The following is an 18,783-nucleotide window of genomic DNA, read 5'->3' as shown; positions in this document are numbered from 1 at the left end:
TATTACAACAAACCCAGTGTTGTGGAAATCGAGTCACACCATCTGTTTGGTTCAAACAGTCTGAGGGCCCGTTATTGGTGAATACAAGCATGCAGGGAGAAGGAGACAGAGATGGTCACACACAGGTGCCACCCTGGTCTCCCCCTGTCCTGCCCCTAGAATACCAGTCTCAGTTAGTTCTTTACATTTTAGTCAAATGATACATTTCCTTAATGTTTTTATCACTCAAGCATTGTTAATAAAGCCTTATAAGGCGCCAAGGTAAACAGCTTTAGCATTAGCATTGTGTTGATGCACTTTGTTATTATCCAAGATCTGCGGTTTGCTTGTGGCAGTGTTTGGCTAGGGGCTGTTGCAGGTTTGGGGCGGCTGGTACATAACAGGCAGCTAGGCGAAAGGGTGGCCTAGTTTGTTATCTGTGTCAAAATACCATGGCCCAGCATATGCTCGTAGCGTAAGCGAAGTCTTGCAGGATGCAGGCATGTAAGTCTCTTGCGTTACTGCGTTCACATCTAGTGCATAGGTCTTGTCACAAAGTGGGCTAGGGTCAGGTCAACAATACTTTCCTCCACACCAGTAACCCCCCTTTCTGGGGCCTTTGACAGGAGACGTGTTAATGGGCCACCTCTCCTCAAATGGCCTCTTAGGATCTGTATTAACTCCTTCTGCGAAACATCTGGTGCACCTTGGATTTAGTTGTGATGCTCTGGGTATGTCTACACTGCAATGTAAGCCCAGGGCTCAAACGCTGACTCAAGCCTACCCCCTCCCACCCGTCTACACGCAAATCACACTGACCCAGGGTCCCATGGGGATGGAGGGGCTAAACCTGAGTCAAGCCAGGACCCAGGGTCAAGCCCTGTTGCTTTGTAGTTTACTTGTAGACCCCATTGGACTTGTGCTCTGGAACTCTGCCAAAAGGATCCCGCGGGTCCGTGGGTCGACTTTGCTCTGGGCAGTCAGTCGCCCACGTTGCACCACAAACAAAGGGCTAGAATGGCCCCATTTCGGGAGGGCGCTAGGAAGTCTGGGATGTGGTGGTTGGCCTTGGTCCCGGGTAATGCAGTGTGGATGCTGGAGCCCCAGGTTGGCAGCCAGGGTTCAGCAATTCCTAGCCTGGGGTTACACACGGGTGTAGATGTTCGGTCCCTAGGCTAACAAACCCAGGGGCTGCTAGCTCGTGTTCTAGCCCGGGTTGTGCCTGGCAGCGGAGACAGCCCCTATGAGCACTTCCAGCCCTGGAGACGAGCGCTGGGCAAGCTTGTCTCCTCCCCCAGCAGACATTGATCCCAGAAAAGCTCTGACCGTGCCCAGCTTGGCTCCCTCATGCCCTGGGGCCGGCAGGGCTGCAGTTACCCCGAAAACAGCCTGCAGCTGGTAACTGGGGGGGGGAGAACAGCAGTGCTGGTTCGTCTCCCCGGGAAGCGCTGCAGCGGCCCAGCTGTGTCGCGGAGTAACTACGGGGAGCGAGGGGTTCGTTCGTCGCCAGGACACACACCTCTCTGGGGTGATGGAAGAATCCCTCCATCGGCCTAGCCAGGCCTACCCCGGCCCTAGGTCGGCTTACCCCCCTCTCAGCGGGCAGGCCCTTTCCCCAAGCTCCGAGCCGAGCCGGTAGGGCGACCTGGCTGGGCAGCGCAGGCCAGGCCTTAGCCACGGGGGCAGGAGCCAGTGTGAGGCCAACCCTGTTCCTCACCAAACACCTGCACACAAGGGGGAAGAGAAAAGCAGCAAAGGTGGAAAATGCAGGTCTGGGTCTGGGCTTGCCTTGACTGGCCCCTCCCTGCTGGGGAAAGCCAGGCCCAGCCTCTGGCAAGCCCCTCCCGGAGCAGCCCTCACGACACCCAGCCCATCCGCTGGTACCAACCCTGAGCCGCTCAAGGCCCTGGATTTCGTGGGTTCTTCTGGTCACAGGCTCACGGCTGGCTGAGCCGGACTCGTCCAGGCAGGCGGCAGCTGGCGAGGGACGGAAGGGGGCAAAGCCACAGGTCCCAAGCTCTCGCTGCTGGCTCCTGAGTTCCTCTCTCCGGCTTGGTCAGGACACGGCTCAGGACCAGGAAAAGGCGGCACAATGTCGGCAGGCTGAGAACCAGGAGAATCAGCCCGCCTTGGCGCTGCCCGCGCCGCCCTCTCGGCCTGCAGCCAGGCTGCTGTCGCCAGCTGCCCCCTGAAGGGCGTGAGGGCGGAACAGCCCAGCCCCCCGGTACTTCATCTTGGTCCCAGCACACGCTTGTGGGTCACGGATTCCTGGCTCCACACGTCCCCTCTACCTGGCCTGGGTTTCACAGGTCCAGCCAAAGGCAGAGGCTGCCCGGCCTGTGACGGAGGAACTCTTTGTTTTGTTCTGGGTGCAGAGACCCAGCTGCTCAGCTGCATCTGACTCTCCCTGTGGGCCCCTGACCCAGCGCAGGATGGGGCTGGCCTTGTAGCAGCAGGGCTGGGTGCGGTGAGGGCCAGGGAAGGGCACTCGCCCATACACATGATGGTGGATGGCCTGGCTTGCTGTGTCCGTGATAGGGGCTCTCCTCGCTGGGCACGCACGGGACTCCCTGCTGCAGGAAGTGGTGCCCGCACTGGGTACAGGTGAAGGGCGCTTGCCCAGGTGCAGCCGCTGCTGTGGAGTCAGGCACATCCTGGCCCTGCCCACCTTCCTGCACTGGGCACAGGCCCCACCTGAGGAGCCCAGCCTGCCCCACTAACCCAGAAAGGTGTCTGGTGGCACCCACAGGTCTGCAGGACATGACCCCTGCTGGCCATTCCCCAGGGCCAGAAGCTGCCCTCCCTGGGGCACACTCTCCCCTCACCCCAGCCTCTCGGCCGCTCTCTCTGCTGTCAGCCCCGGGGATCCCAGCACATGCTCCAGCCCAGAGACAAACTCCCCGGCCGGGTCAGAGCCCCCCAGCACTCCTTCCGCAGCGATGAACCTGCCAGGGACCCCCAGCGCCCATGTCCCTGCCACAGGCCCCAGCCGGGAGCCCTCAAGGGAATGAGCCCCTCTCTCCCCACCAGCCCATGGGGCATCTGCGGGGAAGCTGGTGGGGCCTGTCAGGCTCAGCGTGCACCCCCTGCTGGGCTGTCACCAATTTCCAGGGGGTTGCACAGCCGCAGGGGGCAGCCGGTCAGCCAAGGGGCCCCCAAGCTGCCTCCAGGCTGGGGCTCTGGGGAGAGGGTGCAGGAGAGCATGGCAGCGTTTCCTGCCACTGCTGGGGTGCCCCCATGCTGGAGAGGGTCAGAAGGCTCTGGCCTGGGACTGACCCTGAAGTGGGGGACAGGCCAGGCCAAGGCTCCCCTGGCCCCACGGTGGTTCAGGGAGGGGTTTCCTCCGGGCTGGTGCTCCCTGCTGGGCGTTTGCTAGGACGGAGGGGGAAATTGAGCATCATGCCCTGGCTGGAGGTGTTCCCCTCCCCCTTGGGATCTCCAATATACGACCCTTCTCTGCCCCCCGTTCCGCCAAACAGGTGAGATTAGCCCAACGCAAACCAGGGCTGTCTCTTATCTCCAGAGCTGGGACCGGGAGCAGCCACTCGCAGGGAACGGAAATAAAATCTCCAACCATACTGGAGACAGAGTCAAGGGGAAAAACTGAAAGGAAATATAACGAATGGAAAATGAATTGACTGAAGAGCTGGGATAGATGAAAACAGAGCCTGACACTGGCAAACGAGAAACCCTCCCACAGGACCCACAGCAACAAACAATTAACAGGCAGCCAGTTCAAAACAACCAAACGAAGTGATTCATCACCCAACACACAGACAACCTGTGGAACTCACTGCCAGGGGATGTTGAAGACCAAGATTATGACAGGGTTCAAAAAAGAACTAGATCAATTCCTGGCGTGTAGGTCCCTCCGTGGTGATGATCCAGGACGGGCAGGGACACAACCCCACGCTCTGAGTGTCCCCAGACTGTTTGCCAAAAGCTGGGGCTGGAGGACAGAGAACGGCTCACTCCATAGTGCCCTGTCCTGTGCATTCCCTCAAGCCCCTGGCACCGAGCTGTTGGATGGCAGGATCCTGGGCTAACAGGGCCACGGGGCTGCCCCAGTCCGGCCGTTCTGACGACTAACCAGCTGTTGAAGGAATCCAGCTGAAGGGGGCTCAGTGGACAAGTGGGGCCCACTGGGTGAAGAAAGCGGCTTGTGGCCAGAGCGGGCGGAAGAGGTGCAGCCATGGGAACACCCTCTCTCTGGAGCACGTCAAGCCGAAGGGAAGGGGGGGAGCAGGGCGTACGGCCGGTGACCATGAGGCGGGCCCAGCTGCCAGGGGAGCTCTCAGGGGTTGGCAGGACAGGCTGGGAATGGGCCCTGTTACCGAGCCGGGGACAATTTGGCGGTCCCTGGATGAAGCTCAAACGGTCCCTTCGCCCTGGTTTGCCTCGGCGGCTCCTCAGCCCAGCCCAGGAGCCCGAGCGGGCATGCAGGGTCCTGTCCAAAACCGGCCTGAGCCGTGCCCAGCCCCTCGCAGGCCAAGAGAGGGGGAGGGTCATTACCAGCGGGGGGGTGGCTCCTGCCGGGACGCAGGTCTGGGTGGGCCAGGGAGCTCCGTACCCCACGGGACAAGACCCCAGAGCAGATGGGCCTGGAGTCTTCGCTGAGCCCATCAAGGCGGATCCCCAGAGACATGAGGCCTGAGGACTTGGCCCAGGCCCCCAGCCTGTTACTCCACTTGCCTGGGCCCCTGCACAGCCCGAGCTGGGCTGGGGGTGAGTCCCCGGGGCGGGGTGGGGGGGTGGTTCTGAGTCACATCCCCATCCCCATGGCAACCCCCAGAGCCCTGGCATGTTGGGGGCACGGCCAGAGCCCGCTCCAGGCGGGGGGAGGGGGCAGGAGATGAGATCAGGGGCTGATCGCTAGGGTAATGAAGCGGGTCTGGCTGGTCCCAGCTCCCCATGCCACCCCCCGCACCCCCCAACCCCGTCTCAGACAACAGCTGCACTTGGCTTTTATTGGCGACGGGGCACAGCATGAACCTGGGCACCCAGCACCTTGCTGCGGGCCATGGCCCAAGCCCTGCCCGGGGCAGAGCCGGGGAGGGGAGCCAGAGCCAGGGAGCCCCGCCTGGGGAGAGAGGAGGGGCCCGTGGCTGGGCAGGCCCCAGTGGCTGGGCAACCCCAGCGCCAGAGGTCGGTGCACAGATCCAGGGTCTCTGCTGGGCTCGTCCCCGCTCAGGGCTGCTCCATGGCCTGTCTGCGGATGAGCTCAGCATACAGCCCGCTCCGGCGTAGGAGCTCCGCGTGAGTCCCCACCTGGCGGGAGACCGGGGGGGGTCACAGAGCAGGCCACGCCCAACCTTGGCCCTGCGCCCCGTGCCCCCCAGAATGCCCCTGTGCCCCTCCCACCAGGGGACCGCCCACCCAGAACACCCATCTCGTCCCTGTGCCCTCGTACCTCCCCATGGCCCCCGCCCCCCAGAACACCAGTCTCATCCCCGTGCCCTCGTACCTCCCCATGGCCCCCCCACCCGGGGACCACCCACCCAGAACACCCCATGCCTCCAGAACACCCATCTCGTCCCCATGCCTTCATACCTCCCCATGGCCCCCGCCCCCCAGAACACCAGTCTCATCCCCGTGCCCTCGTACCTCCCCATGGCCCCCGCCCCCCAGAACACCAGTCTCATCCCCGTGCCCTCGTACCTCCCCATGGCCCCCCCACCCGGGGACCACCCACCCAGAACACCCCCATGCCTCCAGAACACCCATCTCGTCCCCATGCCTTCATACCTCCCCATGGCCCCCGCCCCCCAGAACACCAGTCTCATCCCCGTGCCCTCGTACCTCCCCATGGCCCCCGCCCCCCAGAACACCAGTCTCATCCCCGTGCCCTCGTACCTCCCCATGGCCCCCCCCACCCGGGGACCACCCACCCAGAACACCCCCATGCCCCCAGAACACCAGTCTCATCCCCATGCCTTCATACCTCCCCATGGCCCCCCCCGCCCAGGGACCGCCCACCCAGAACACCCCATGCCCCCAGAACACCCATCTCATCCCCATGCCCTCGTACCTCCCCATGGCCCCTCCACCCGGGGACCACCCACCCAGAACACCCCATGCCCCCAGAACACCAGTCTCATCCCCGCGCCCTCGTACCTCCCCATGGCCCCCGCCCCCCAGAACACCAGTCTCATCCCCGCGCCCTCGTACCTCCCCATGGCCCCCACCCCCCAGAACACCCCATGCCCCCAGAACTGGCCCCCTGCCAACCCCACCTGCAGGACTCTGCCCCCCGCCCAGCCTCGTCCCCCCTCACCTCAGCCACGCAGCCCCGGGCCAGCACCACGATGAGGTCGGCGCCCTGGACGGTGCTGAGCCGGTGGGCGATGACCAGCACGGTGCGGCCAGCCATGGCCCGCTCCAGAGCCCCCTGGACCACCTGCTCCGACTCCGCGTCCAGGGCACTCGTGGCCTCGTCCAGGATCAGCACTGCCGGGTTCTTAAGGAGGGCCCGGGCGATGGCCACACGCTGCTTCTGGCCCCCCGACAGCATCACGCCGCGCTCGCCTGGGGGGACAGGGGCTCTGTGGGGCTGTTCTGCCCGTCCCATCCGGCCTGAGAGAGCCCGAGGCAGGGGCCCTCCCCCCAGGGCTGCCCCAGCTCCACTGACCCCGCGTCACGGAGACCCCACGTCACGGAGACCCCGCCGCAGCCGTACGTCCACTCGGAGCGGGTCTGGCAGCTCCAGCCAGCAGCTGCTCCCCCCCAAGCAGCCACCCCCCACGGAGGGCGCCCACTTGGGTGAGTGGGGGCACAGGAAGGAGCCAGGGCCCTGCGCTCACCCACGATGGTGCCATAGCCCTGGGGGAAGCTGTGGATGAAGCTGTCGGCGTTGGCCAGCCGGGCCGCGGCGTAGACCTCGGCGTCGGACGCGCTGGGCTTCCCAAAGCGAATGTTCTCCAGGATGGTCGTTCCAAAGAGCGCAGGCTCCTGGGATGGGGGAGCCACCGTCTCAGTGCCGGGAGCAGCCTGACCCCCGCCTGGTGCTCCACTCCCCTCACCGCCCCAGTCCCTGCTCCCTGCACTCTCCCGCCCCGCTCACCTGGCTGATGAAGCCAATGACCTGCCCCCGTAGCCACGAGGGGTCCAGGGTGCAGAGCTCCCGTCCGTCCAGCGTGATGGCCCCCCCCGTGGGCTCATAGAAACGCTCCAGAAGGGCCGCCACCGTCGACTTCCCTGCAGGGCAAGGGGATGAGGCTGGCAGCCGCATGGCCCACGACACAGCCTGGGCACAGAGCGCCCCACGGCCTGCCCACAGCCCAGGGAGGGGCAGGGTCCATTTCAGAGCCTTTAGGGGACTGAACTCTGAGCCGAGGTGGGGCCGAGTAGGCTGGGAGCCAGGACGCCTGGGTTCTATCCCAGCTCTGGGAGGGCAGGGGGGCGGGGAGCCAGGACGCCTGGGTTCTATCCCGGCTCTGGGAGGGCAGGGGGGCTGGGAGCCAGGACCATTCCCTGTGAGACCTTGGCCACCCCGCCCCTCTCTGGACTGGCTGCCCTGCGAGACCCCACCTGTGATGGACTTGGGGGGGGGAGGGGGCTTTGGCACTCATGGCCCGGGGGCAGCCGAGGGGTGGGAGGAACCTGGAGACTTCCTGTGGTACCTCCTCCCGACTCGCCCACGATGGCCACTGTCTTGCGAGGGGGCAGGGTGAGGCTGAAGTTCCGTAGCACTGGGCAGCTGGGGCGCGTGGGGTAACTGCGACAGCAAGAAGAGAGGGGTCAGGCTGGGCAGGGCAGACAAGGCGGCCAAGCGCTGGGCAAGTGCGGAGAAGCTGTGCAACTGGGAGCGAGGGGCACCGGCAGGGCTGGGGGGGCAGGGCTGGGGTGGCAGGGGCTGCGGGTCGGGAGTGAGGGGCACCGGCAGGGCTGGGGGGAGCAGGGGCTGTGGGTCAGGAGTGAGGGGGCACCAGCAGGGCTGGGGGGGCAGGGCTGGGCTAGCAGGGGCTGTGGGTCGGGAGCGAGGGGGCACCAGCAGGGCTGGGCTAGCAGGGGGCTGTGGGTTGGGAACGGGAGGGCACTGGCAGGGCTGGGCTAACAGTGGGCTGTGGGTCGGGAGTGAGGGGTACCAGCAGGGCTAGCAGGGGCTGTGGGTTGGGAGTGAGGGGCACCGGCAGAGATGGGGGGGGAGCAGGGCTGGGCTAGCAGGGGGCTGTGGGTCGGGAACGAGGGGCACCGGCAAGGCTGGGCTAGCAGGGGGCTGTGGGTCGGGAACGAGGGGCACCAGCAAGGCTGGGCTAGCAGGGGCTGTGGGTCGAGAGTGAGGGGCACCGGCAGGGCTAGCAGGGGCTGTGGGTCGGGAACGAGGGGGCACCGGCAGGCCTGGGCTAGCAGGGGGCTGTGGGTTGGGAACGAGGGGGCACCGGCTGGGCTAGCAGGGGCTGTGGGTCGGGAACGAGGGGCACCGGCAGGACTGAGGGAAGGGTGGTACAGAGGGTGAGGAGAATGACAGGTTCCCAGTGGTGCAGAACAGAGCCCCCCCAGCTGCCCTCACCTGAAGCAGACGTCCCGGAAGCAGATGTGGCCGAGCAGGGAGTGGCTGGGGATCTGGTCCCCCCCCGACAGGGACACGGTCGGCTCCAGGGTCATGAACTCAAAGACACGGGCTCCAGCGCTGAGGCCTCGCACGACCTGCGGGGACAGCGATGGGGTGGGACTGCCCGATGCCCTGGTCACCATGTCACTGGGGCAGCCCCAAGCACAGCCCCGTCTGCGTCACCCCTCCACGGCCACATGGCACCGAGTGCTGGAAGGGCCCTGGCCAGTGGGGGCCCAGCCCTTCCCCCTTGCCCAGCTGACAGTCTGGGGCCAGCACAGGGGCACAGCAGGAACCTCCGTCACCACCATTGTGCCTCAGGGGTCCCTGCCTCAGTTTACAAGGTGCAGCAGCTGGGCCAGAGCAGGGCATACGGATAAAGAACGACCAGGCAGGATCTGGCCAGTCGCACCTTCAACCAACCAGACAGGCCGGCACTTGTCCCAGTGCCCTCCGCCCAGAAGCCGCCCCGGGCCAGAATCCCAGAAGCAGCAGGCAAGCCCTGCGAACCGGCTGCTGGTACGGTCACCCCGGCCCTGTGTCAGGCTGCTAGCCCCACAAGAGCGGGGAGGTGTCAAAGGGGGACCGAGCCAGCCCCTGCCCCACCTACCTGTCCAAACAGGACGGAGATGTTGGCCATGGACCTGCCGAGGCAAGGGGAGAGGCTCTGCTCAGCACTGGGCATGGGGACATAGAATCATGGGACTGGACGGGACCTCAAGAGGTCGCCTAGTCCAGTCCCCTGCACTCACGACAGGACTACGCATTATCCAGACCATCCCTGACAGGTGATTGTCCAACCTGCTCTTAAAAATCCCCAACGATGGAGATTCCACAACCTCCCTGGGCAATTTATTCCAGTGCCGAACCACCCTGACAGGTCGGAGGTTTTTCCTAATGTCCAACCTAAACCGCCCTGGCTGCAATTTAAGCCCATTACGTCTTGTCCTGTCCTCAGAGGTTAAGAACAACAATTTTTCTCCCCCTTTGTAACCACCTTTTATGTACTTGAAAACTGTTCTCATGTCCCCTCCCAGTCTTCTCTGCTCCAGACCAAACAGACCCAGTGTTCTCAATCTTCCCGCACAGGTCATGTTTCCTAGACCTTTCATCTGTTTTGTGACTCTTTGGACTTTCCACATCTTTCCTGAAATGTGGGGCCAGGAACTGGACACAATACTCCAGTTGAGGCCTAATCAGCGCGGAGCAGAGCGGAAGAATTACTTCTCATGTCTTGCTTACAACACTCCTGCTCATACAGCCCAGAAGGATGTTTGTTACACCGTTGACTCATATTTAGCTTGTGATCCACTATGACCCCAGATCCCTTTCCACAGGACTCCTTCCTAGGCCGTCATTCCCCATTGTGTATGTGTGCAACTGATTGTTCCTTCCTAAGTGGAGGGCTTTGCATTTGTCCTTATTGAATTTCATCCCATTTACTTCAGACCATTTCTCCAGTTTGTCCAGATCCTTTTGAATTTTAACCCTGTCCTGCAAAGCACTTGCACCCCCTCCCAGCTTGGTATCATCCGCACACTTGATAAGTGTACTCTCTATGCCGTTATCTAAATCAGTGATGAAGATATTGAATGGAAACGTATCCAGAACCGATCCCTGCAGGACCCCACTCGTTATGCCCTTCCAGCATGACTGTGAACCACTGATAACGACTCTCCTGGTGAGCCCCACCCCGGGGTGAAATGCACACGGCTGTTGTTCTCTGACCTTTGCACTGTCTGCGAAGCCACCATGAAGGACATGAGGTCTCCAGGCGAGAGCTCCTCCCCAGCCATGAGGGAGCCCCCCACAAAGATGGTGCCCAGCACGATACCTGCAGGGGCAGAGCGCGGCACGGTGACATGAGGGCTTCCAGCCCCGCCACAGGGAGTGGGACACAGGAGAGACGAGGAGCCCGCAGCCCCCCTCAGACGCACTGGCTGGCACGGTGCCCTCACACCGAGAGGTGCCGAAGTATTTCCCTAACACCCCGGAATGGCAGCCGCCTCTGGGGTGGAATGCAGCAGCTGACGCTTGGCCGGGTGCACGGGGCGGGCTGAGCGGCTGGCACTGCGTGGTGCGGGCACACCCGGGGGAATTCTCCGCATCCCAGTGAGTCTGTTCCTATGGCCTTGGCATCGTTGCTCAGGGGAGTCAGGGTGAGGTGGAGACAGATCCATTAGGGCTGCCTAGGCTGGCCAGAGGCCCCCGCAGAGACTTTCTGGCTGCAGATTAACCTGGAGTCAACGGCTCCCCCAGCTCCCTGCAGGGAGCAGAGCCGAGCCCCTAGCCAGAGTAGTGCTGGGGGTGGGGGTGGGGGTGGGAGTCGGGTCACAGCCATGGGGCTCATGGGGGACGGGAGAGGGGTCACAGGGACCCTACAGTAGCATAGCTGAGGGGAGCCCTGGGGGTAGCCAGTCCAGACTGTGTCTCTGGGCTACTGAGGGCTTGTTCCAGGTGACTGACAAACCTGCTCTGGGGGGAAAAGGCTCCTGGTGCCAGGGCCAATCCTGGCTGGGCGCGATGAGGGTCCCCTAGAGCCCGGCTCAGAGGGACTCGCTGGCAGAGCTCGTGGGGGGAAGGTAGAGGGCTAGAGCCCAGAGGCTCCGTCGGAGGTGGGGGGCTGTGTGACCCACCCTTGTGAACAGACGGGACCTAGCGGGGGCTGGTTACAGCATGGCCCAGCCATGCGCCGCCCACTCACCATTCAGCACCATGTTGGACAGCCCCTGGAAGACAGCGATGCCCCTGCCCAACTTCTCATTCAGCCGGCTCGACTGATCCACCTCGTGGCAGTACAGGCTGCAAGGCAAGGAGGGGGTTGGCGACCCACACCGGGGCGGGGCTGGCAGCTGCAGGGCTTTCCTCACAGCACCTCCCCTGCACAGTGCCCCCCAGTGCCTACAGGACCTGGCCAGGGTGTGGGGGTGGCACCTCTCCTGCACAGCGCCCCCAATGCCAGGCTGGGGGGCAGGACACGGGCCCAGATGGCAAGGGACAAGGTCCTGGCTTTGGGGTCTGGGCAGCAGGGAGCATGTGCATGCGGGGCTGGTGTGAGTGGGGCAGGGTGGGGACAAAGCCACTGCCTGGTACTTACGCCACCTCTGTGTCCTCCATGGCAAAGGCCCGCACAGTCCGCACGTTTCCCAGCGCCTCATCTGCCACCCCCGTGGCCTTGGCCACCTGCAGAGAGACGGTCACAGGCCACCTTGCTCCGCGGGCGCTGCCTGCCCAATGGGGCAGGAGAAGCCATGGCTGGGGCACCTGCCACCTCAACACTCCCTCCGTACCGGGGGCCCACAAACGCACAGCCACCGTTTGTGCCTGGCAGGAGTGCGGGGGTGTTGCCGGCTCCTGGGCCTGGCGGGGTGGGGCCGGGGGGAGACGTTGCATTCCATAATGTTTTATGGAAATATGCTTATGAGTGGGAATATAATATAACTGGAATATGCTTCATGCAAAAGGTCTCTTGTAAGGCATCACTGCAAAGGTTATTACCTACTGAGTGTGGTCATCCTGTTTGTATGTATGCAGGGGGCTGGACTAGGTGACCTCCTGAGGTCTCTTCCAACCCTGCTAGTCTCTGGTTCTAGTATCTGAAGCTAGGCATATCAAGTATAACTCTGAGGTCCTACTGTAATCATGCAAAGTCTGGGCCCCTGCAGGTTTAGAATCTTGATGGCTCCCACTGACTAGGACAATTGATTGTAGATAGTTTATTTACCTGCAAGCCTTCCTGTGTACGGGTGGGCCAGCCCCTGGGTAATGAAGAATGATACTGGAATCCATCTTAAATCTGGTACTTTTCCATTTAGAAGTAGGGGTGGGGACCCAGAGAGACAAAAGATTCCCGCCATGTGACAAAGGTATAAAAGGGGGTGGAACAGCACAAGGAGGGTCCCAGTCATGTGAAAACCCCTGCTTCCCACCGGAGATGCCTGCTGGAACTAACAAGGACTGTACCGGGGAAAGAACTGGGCCCAGACTAGGAAGGAGTCGAGTCTGTGAAAGAAGCTTATTGGAACATCTCTAAGGGTGAGATTTACCTGTAATCAGTTTCTTAATGTATTAGGCTTAGACTTGCATGTGTTGGTTTATTTTGATTGGTAAATTACTTTGTTTTGTCTGTTATTACTTGAAACCACTTAAATCCTACTTTTTATACTTAATAAAATCACTTTTGTTTACTGGTAAACCCAGAGTAAGTGATTAATACTGGGAGGAGCAAACAGCTGTGCATCTCTCTATCTGTGTTATAGAGGGCAGACAGTTTATGAATTTACCCTGTATAAGCTTTATGCAGAGTAAAACAGATTCATTTGGGGTTTGGATCCCATTGGGAGCTGGGTGTCTGGGTGCTGGAGACAGGGAACCTGCTGAGTGGTTTTCAGTTAAAGCCTGCAGCTTTGGGGGTGTGGCCCTGATCTGAGTCTGTGTTTGCAGCAGGCTGGCGTGTCTGGCTCAACAAGGCAGGGTTCTGGAGTCCCAGGCTGGCAGGGAAAACGCGCTCAGAGGTAATCTCAGCACATCAGGTGACAGTCCCAAGGGGATCCCTGTGACCCAACCCGTCACAGGGGGTGTTACCTGCTCTTGGGCCTGGCGGGAGAGGCTGCGCAGGACAGAGCCGATCAGGGCACCGGCGCCCACCAAGCTGGGCATCACCACCAGGAGCAGCCCGGTCAGCTTGGGCGAGAGCAGGTAGAGGGAGGCGAAGCAGCCCACGGTTTGCGTGACACTGCGCAGGCCCTGGAGGCAGAGACCCAGTCAGTGGGATCCCGCGGGGCCCCCAGGCCTTCCCCAGCAGTGCCAGGAGAGGCCAAGGGCGGGGCACTCAGCACCCGGGGTGGAGGCTGCTGGCTGGGAGAGGATGGGGCTGCCCGGGGTGGGACATCCGGGGCTGCTCCCATTGGCCTCACCTGGGAGATGACGAGTTTGAAGGAGGATTTGAACTCCTGGATGTCGGTTGTGAGCCGATTGACCAGCTGCCCCGTCCGGTTGGCATCAAAGAACGCCATGTCCTGTCTGGGGGACGGGACGGGACAGGGGCTGGGGGGGAGGGGCCTGCAGGAGCTGCTGTCTCCAACTGCCCCCGCTCCCCCAGCCAACCCCCCTCTGTTCCCTCAACCAACCCCCCTGCAACCCCAGCCCCCCAACCAACCCCCTGCTCCCCAACCAACCCCCGTTCCTCAGCCAGCCCCCCCAACCACCCCCCACCTCCTTCCTCCCAACCAACCCATCATTCCCTTACTCCCCAAACATGCCCCCCACTGCAGCCATTGCCCCCAGCCGCCCCCCCGCCCTTTCCCCTACGGTCATCAATCCACCCTCCTTCCCATGCATCCCCCGAGTGGGTGGATTTACCGCAGCAGGGATGCGAAGAGGGCCTTGCGCATGCTGCCGGCCACCCGCTCCCCGACTCGCGCCAGCATCACGATGTAGCTGAAGGTCAGCAGCCCCTGGGGATGGAGGAATGGCCACAGCAGTCAGCCCGAGGCCCGCCAGCCCAGCGCCCCGCCCAAGAGCACCTATGAGAGCCCCACCACCACAGATCTGGGGTGACTGGCCCCTCCTGGAGTCTCATCCCAACCCCAGGAGGCAGGGGCCAGCAGTGGCTTTCACATCCTGCCACAGAGGTGGTGCCAGGAATTAAAACATCCCTGGATGCAGCACCCTGTGCAGGACTAGTGCAGAGCCCTGCTGCGGGGCCAGGATCCCGCGGGCCCTGCTGCCATAAACAACAGTCCCACACAGGGCTCTACCTGGACATCTTGGTACCCACATAAAACATCCTCTTTGAATCTTCCTCAGTCCCTGGCCTCAGCAACCTCCTGTGGCAGAGAGTTCCACAGTCCAGCCACACCTTGCGGGACAGCATTTCCTCAGATCAGTTTGGAACGTCCCACCATTTAATTTCATGGACTGGCCCCTCGTCCTTGTGTTACGAGTCAGGAAGCCCAGCCAGGCCCGATCTCACTGATCTAGGCCAGGCGTTATTTTATAGACTTCTCACGCAGCCTCTCGTGCGTCTGCTCTCTGTGGTAACAACCCCAGTCGTTCCAGTCTCTCCTTGTAACAGAGCGTTTCCAGGTCCGGGGTCATCTCTGTGGCCCTTGTCTGAACCCCCTCGAGCTCTGCAATAGCCTGCCTGGGACAGAGCGCCCATGCTGCACACAGGATCCAGAGGAGGTGGTGCCATTGGTTTAAAAAAAGGCATTTGAATATTCTCGGTTTTTCACCTCCCCAGTCCTTAAGCATCCCAACATCACCTCAGCTTTTTTGACCACAGCTGTGCATTGAGCAGAGATCTCCACTAAGCTGTCGGCAGGGACGCCCAGATCCCTTTCCTGGGCTGACACCGTTAATGTCAAGCCCTGTCAGGTGGACAAGTAGTTCGTATTTTCCCCTTCAATGCGCATTACTTAGTATTTATCAGCAGTGAACTTCACTGGCTGTCATGCAGCCCTTTCACCCAGCTGGGCTTGGGATCTTTGAGTTCCTCACCGCCCTCTCTGGGCCTGACTCCCCTAAATAACTTCTCAGCTGCAAATGCTGCTACTTCCCTGCTCACCCTCCTTTCCAGACCCCTGATAAATTCATTAAGCGCAGGACCTAGCCTGACGCCTTCAGGCTCCGCTGTTAACCTTGTGTCCTTTAGTCCTGCTCTCGCTTTCTATGCCCAGCCAGCCTTTGATCCACGACAATACTGTCTCTCTCACCCAGGATGACTTCGCTTCTTTAGCCACCTCTTGTGGGGGACCTTGGAAAAGGCCTTTGGAATGTCTAAATTACGTCAGCTCATTCAGTAGATGAGTGAGAAGTGATTTTCCTTGGCAAAAATCATGCTGGTTATAACCCTGATCTTCTGTTGTTAAAGATCATTTCAACCAGCCTGCCAGGTACAGATGTACGGCTGACTGATCTAATTCCCCGGGTCACCCCAGGGCCTTCCCTAGATCTGGGTACAGCATTTGGCCCCCTCGGGTCGCCTGGGACAGGGGCTGCATATCTCTGTTAGCGAGGACCGGGGCGGGGGGTGTTCAGAGCCCAACAGCTCACAGCCCTCCCTGCCCCTGCCAGCCCCCCCCCGGCTCACCTGCAGGCTGTAGAGCAGGAGCAGGCGGAGGGCAGGCCGGCGCACCTCCCGCAGGTAGGTCCCAACACGCTGCTGGGTGCAGCGTGCCACCACGTTCACCAGCTCCCCCAGGAGCATGGGGATCCGGATGTTGAGCAGGGCCACGCCCAAGGCAAACTGCAGAGAGAGATCAGAGCCCAGCATTGACCCCTGGGGCCCACGGGCTGGGCCAGGCCGGTGGGGGTATCACCCCCAGGGCCACGTGGGTCAGACTGAGACATGGGGGGTACGGGCCCGGGAGCCCCCAGACTGGCCAAGGCTGGAGCCTGCTGGTCCGGCAGGGGGCTGGGCTCCTCCTCCAGGCCCCCCCGCGTTCTCTGGGGGGCGCGCCAGGAGGTTCTTACCACGACGGCTGCCGACAGGGCCAGCAGCTGCGGGCGAAGGAACTTCCAGAACTCGGCCCAGGCGAAGTCGGGCTCTGGCTTGGGGGAAGCAGGGGCCGGGCCGGGGCTCCCAGCCTCCTGGCAACGAGCTCCTCTGCGGGCGAGGCCGGCCCCCAGGCCCAGCAAGGCTGGGCCCGCCAGGAGCGCGGTGGCCCGGCCCAGCGAGAAGGGGCAGCGGGGCAGGGCTGGGGACGGCGCGGCCAGGCGGCCGGGGGCTCGGAGGAAGATGGAGACTCTGGCATGACTGGCCACGTACCTAAAAGGAGAAGGGGGGGGTGAGGCGCCCCGGGCGGTGCCCGCTCCCCCCTGCTCCCCAGGCCCGGCTCCCCCTCTGCCCACGGCTCCAACTCCCCCCCCGCGCCCGGCTCCCCCCTGCTCCCCGCGCCCCCCTCTGCCCACGGCTCCAGCTCCCCCCTCTGCCCACGGCTCCCCCCTGCTCCCCGCTCCCCGGGCCCGGCTCCCCCCTCTGCCCACGGCTCCAGCTCCCCCCCTGCGCCCGGCTCCCCGGGCCTGGCTCCCCCCTCTGCCCACGGCTCCAACTCCCCCCCCGCCGGGCCCGGCTCCCCCCTGCTCCCCGCTCCCCCCTCTGCCCACGGCTCCCCCCTGCTCCCCGCGCCCAGCTCCCCCCTCTGCCCACGGCTCCCCCCCGCTCCCCCCTCTGCCCACGGCTCCCCCCTGCTCCCCGCGCCCAGCTCCCCCCTCTGCCCACGGCTCCCCCCCGCTCCCCGCTCCCCCCTCTGCCCACGGCTCCCCCCCGCTCCCCGCTCCCCCCTCTGCCCACGGCTCCCCCCTGCTCCCCGGGCCCGGCTCCCCCCTCTGCCCACGGCTCCCCCCTGCTCCCCGGGCCCGGCTCCCCCCTCTGCCCACGGCTCCAGCTCCCCCCCGCCGGGCCCGGCTCCCCCCTGCTCCCAGCTCCCCCCTCTGCCCACGGCTCCCCCCTGCTCCCCACTCCCCGGGCCTGGCTCCCCCCTCTGCCCACGGCTCCAACTCCCCCCCCGCCGGGCCCGGCTCCCCCCTGCTCCCCGCTCCCCCCTCTGCCCACGGCTCCCCCCTGCTCCCCGCGCCCAGCTCCCCCCTCTGCCCACGGCTCCCCCCCGCTCCCCGCTCCCCCCTCTGCCCACGGCTCCAGCTCCCCCCCCGCCGGGCCCGGCTCCCCCCCGCTCCCCCCTCTCCCCACGGCTCCAGCTCCCCCCCCGGGCCCGGCTCCCCCCCCCGGGCCCGGCTCCCCCCCCCGGGCCCGGCGGGGAGCGTGTCACACCGGCGCGCGCCGTGGGGGCTCCAGGGGCACGTGCACGGGGGGGGGGCAGCGGGCTCCGGGCTGGGACCGGGAACCCAGGCGTCCGGGTGACGCGCTACCTGGCCCGGCAGCCCCCGCGCCCCGCCCGGAGCAGCAGCAGCAGCAGCATCGCGAAAGCAGCGGCCCGGCCGGCCCACAATGCACCGCGCCACGGGCTGCGGGGGCGGGTCGTCGCCGCCGAGAGCTTCCGGGCCAGAGCCCCGCCCCCTGGCTGACCCCGCCCCCAAGCCAGAGCCCCGCCCCTCCCTGGGCGAACCCCGCCCCCAAGCCAGAGCCCCGCCCCCCCGGCCAGAGCCCCGCCCATTCACAGACTGACCCCGCCCCTCCCTGGGCCAGAGCCCCGCCCATTCACAGACTGACCCCGCCCCTCCCTGGGCCAGAGCCCCGCCCATTCACAGACTGATCCCGCCCCTCCCTGGGCCAGAGCCCCGCCCATTCACAGACTGACCCCGCCCCTCCCTGGGCCAGAGCCCCGCCCATTCACAGACTGACCCCGCCCCTCCCTGGGCCAGAGCCCCGCCCATTCACAGACTGACCCCGCCCCTCCCTGGGCCAGAGCCCCGCCCATTCACAGACTGACCCCGCCCCACCCTGGGCCAGAGCCCCGCCCATTCACAGACTGACCCCGCCCCTGGGGCAAAGCCCCACCTCTCCCGGCAATGACCCCGCCCCCAGCCAGAGCCCCGCCCCTCTCGGACTGGAGTCAGACGGGCAGCTCTGGCCGAGGCTCCGTGACCCCAGCTCTGCCCCCTGCCAGGTGCCCCAGGGCCAGGGCCCGAGGAAAGCAGCTGGCTCCCTGCCCCCTGGAGCAGCGGCAGCCCGGGGTGACCGGCTTCCTTCTGGGCGTTGGTGCAGCCGGCCGTGCTGGCCGGCTCCGTGCCCTGAGGCCATCGGACCCACGGCCGGCTGGGGCTGGGCAGAGTCTGAGTGGGTGGCCCTGCCCTCGCAGCGGGGCTGGGCCCCAGACCATGGGGGTGCGGGAGGCCACACCGGACACGGGGCCGGTCCCCGAGTCGCTAGAGTCATCGTGGAAAACGACGAGCTGCAATTATCAAAACTAAACACTTTATTGGGGGGCTGCAGGGGGGGAGGCAGCAGCAGTGGGGCAAAGGGCCCTGCTCCCACCCCCATGGGCCGAGGAGCCAGGGGCCACGCAGGGGGCGGGCTCCAGCAGGCTCCGCGCCTGCGCCGAGAAGGACTGAGAGCGGATCCGCGAGGCCACCTCCTGCGTGCGGAACGTCAGGCCGAAGATGTCCTCGTGGCAGCGGTTCTGGTCCTGGGGGAGAGACCCGGGGTGAGGGGCGCCGGGCAGGGCAGCACCCACAGGGCACCGAGACTGATGCCCAGGGAGCCCTGCAATTCCAGCCCCCCTCCATCCCAACCCGCAGCCCTTATCCCAGCCCCGGGGCCCCCCACCCCCCTGCCCTGCCGGCACCCCTCC

At 64.2% G+C, this 18,783-nt stretch overlaps 2 protein-coding genes across 5 annotated transcripts in view; both read right to left on the bottom strand.

Annotated features, from left to right (window-relative positions):
• Positions 1 to 204: 204 nt before the first annotated feature.
• ABCB8 (ATP binding cassette subfamily B member 8) lies at positions 205 to 17,505 on the bottom strand. Of its 2 annotated transcripts, XM_073334962.2 has the most exons (16): positions 17,402 to 17,505; positions 16,007 to 16,301; positions 15,624 to 15,779; positions 13,892 to 13,986; positions 13,447 to 13,552; positions 13,115 to 13,276; positions 11,628 to 11,713; positions 11,235 to 11,332; positions 10,259 to 10,364; positions 9,141 to 9,174; positions 8,489 to 8,625; positions 7,599 to 7,693; positions 7,040 to 7,173; positions 6,780 to 6,927; positions 6,254 to 6,504; positions 205 to 5,247 (listed from the first exon to the last, which is right to left on the bottom strand). In XM_073334962.2, the coding sequence occupies exons 1-16, from the start codon at positions 17,449 to 17,451 to the stop codon at positions 5,167 to 5,169; spliced, it is 2,034 nt and encodes a 677-aa protein (XP_073191063.2). In that variant the 5' UTR covers positions 17,452 to 17,505; the 3' UTR covers positions 205 to 5,166. The 2 variants fall into 2 exon arrangements, with proteins under 2 accessions (XP_073191063.2, XP_073191064.2); XM_073334963.2 differs by lacking the exon at positions 13,115 to 13,276.
• An 880-nt stretch (positions 17,506 to 18,385) lies between these two features.
• NOS3 (nitric oxide synthase 3) overlaps positions 18,386 to 18,783 on the bottom strand; it is a 90,048-nt gene continuing 89,650 nt past the window's right edge. For all 3 annotated transcript variants that reach the window (XM_073334950.2, XM_073334952.2, XM_078851881.1), the window contains one exon: positions 18,386 to 18,618. In XM_073334950.2, the coding sequence (XP_073191051.1) occupies positions 18,409 to 18,618 (210 nt within the window). In that variant the 3' untranslated portion in view covers positions 18,386 to 18,408. The remainder of the gene's footprint in view (positions 18,619 to 18,783) is intronic.

Source organism: Lepidochelys kempii, chromosome 2 (genome assembly GCF_965140285.1).
Source record: "Lepidochelys kempii isolate rLepKem1 chromosome 2, rLepKem1.hap1, whole genome shotgun sequence".
Lineage (NCBI taxonomy): Eukaryota > Metazoa > Chordata > Testudines > Cheloniidae > Lepidochelys > Lepidochelys kempii.
The sequence above is the reverse complement of the archived record's forward strand: the minus strand, read 5'-3'. Positions and strand labels throughout refer to the sequence as shown.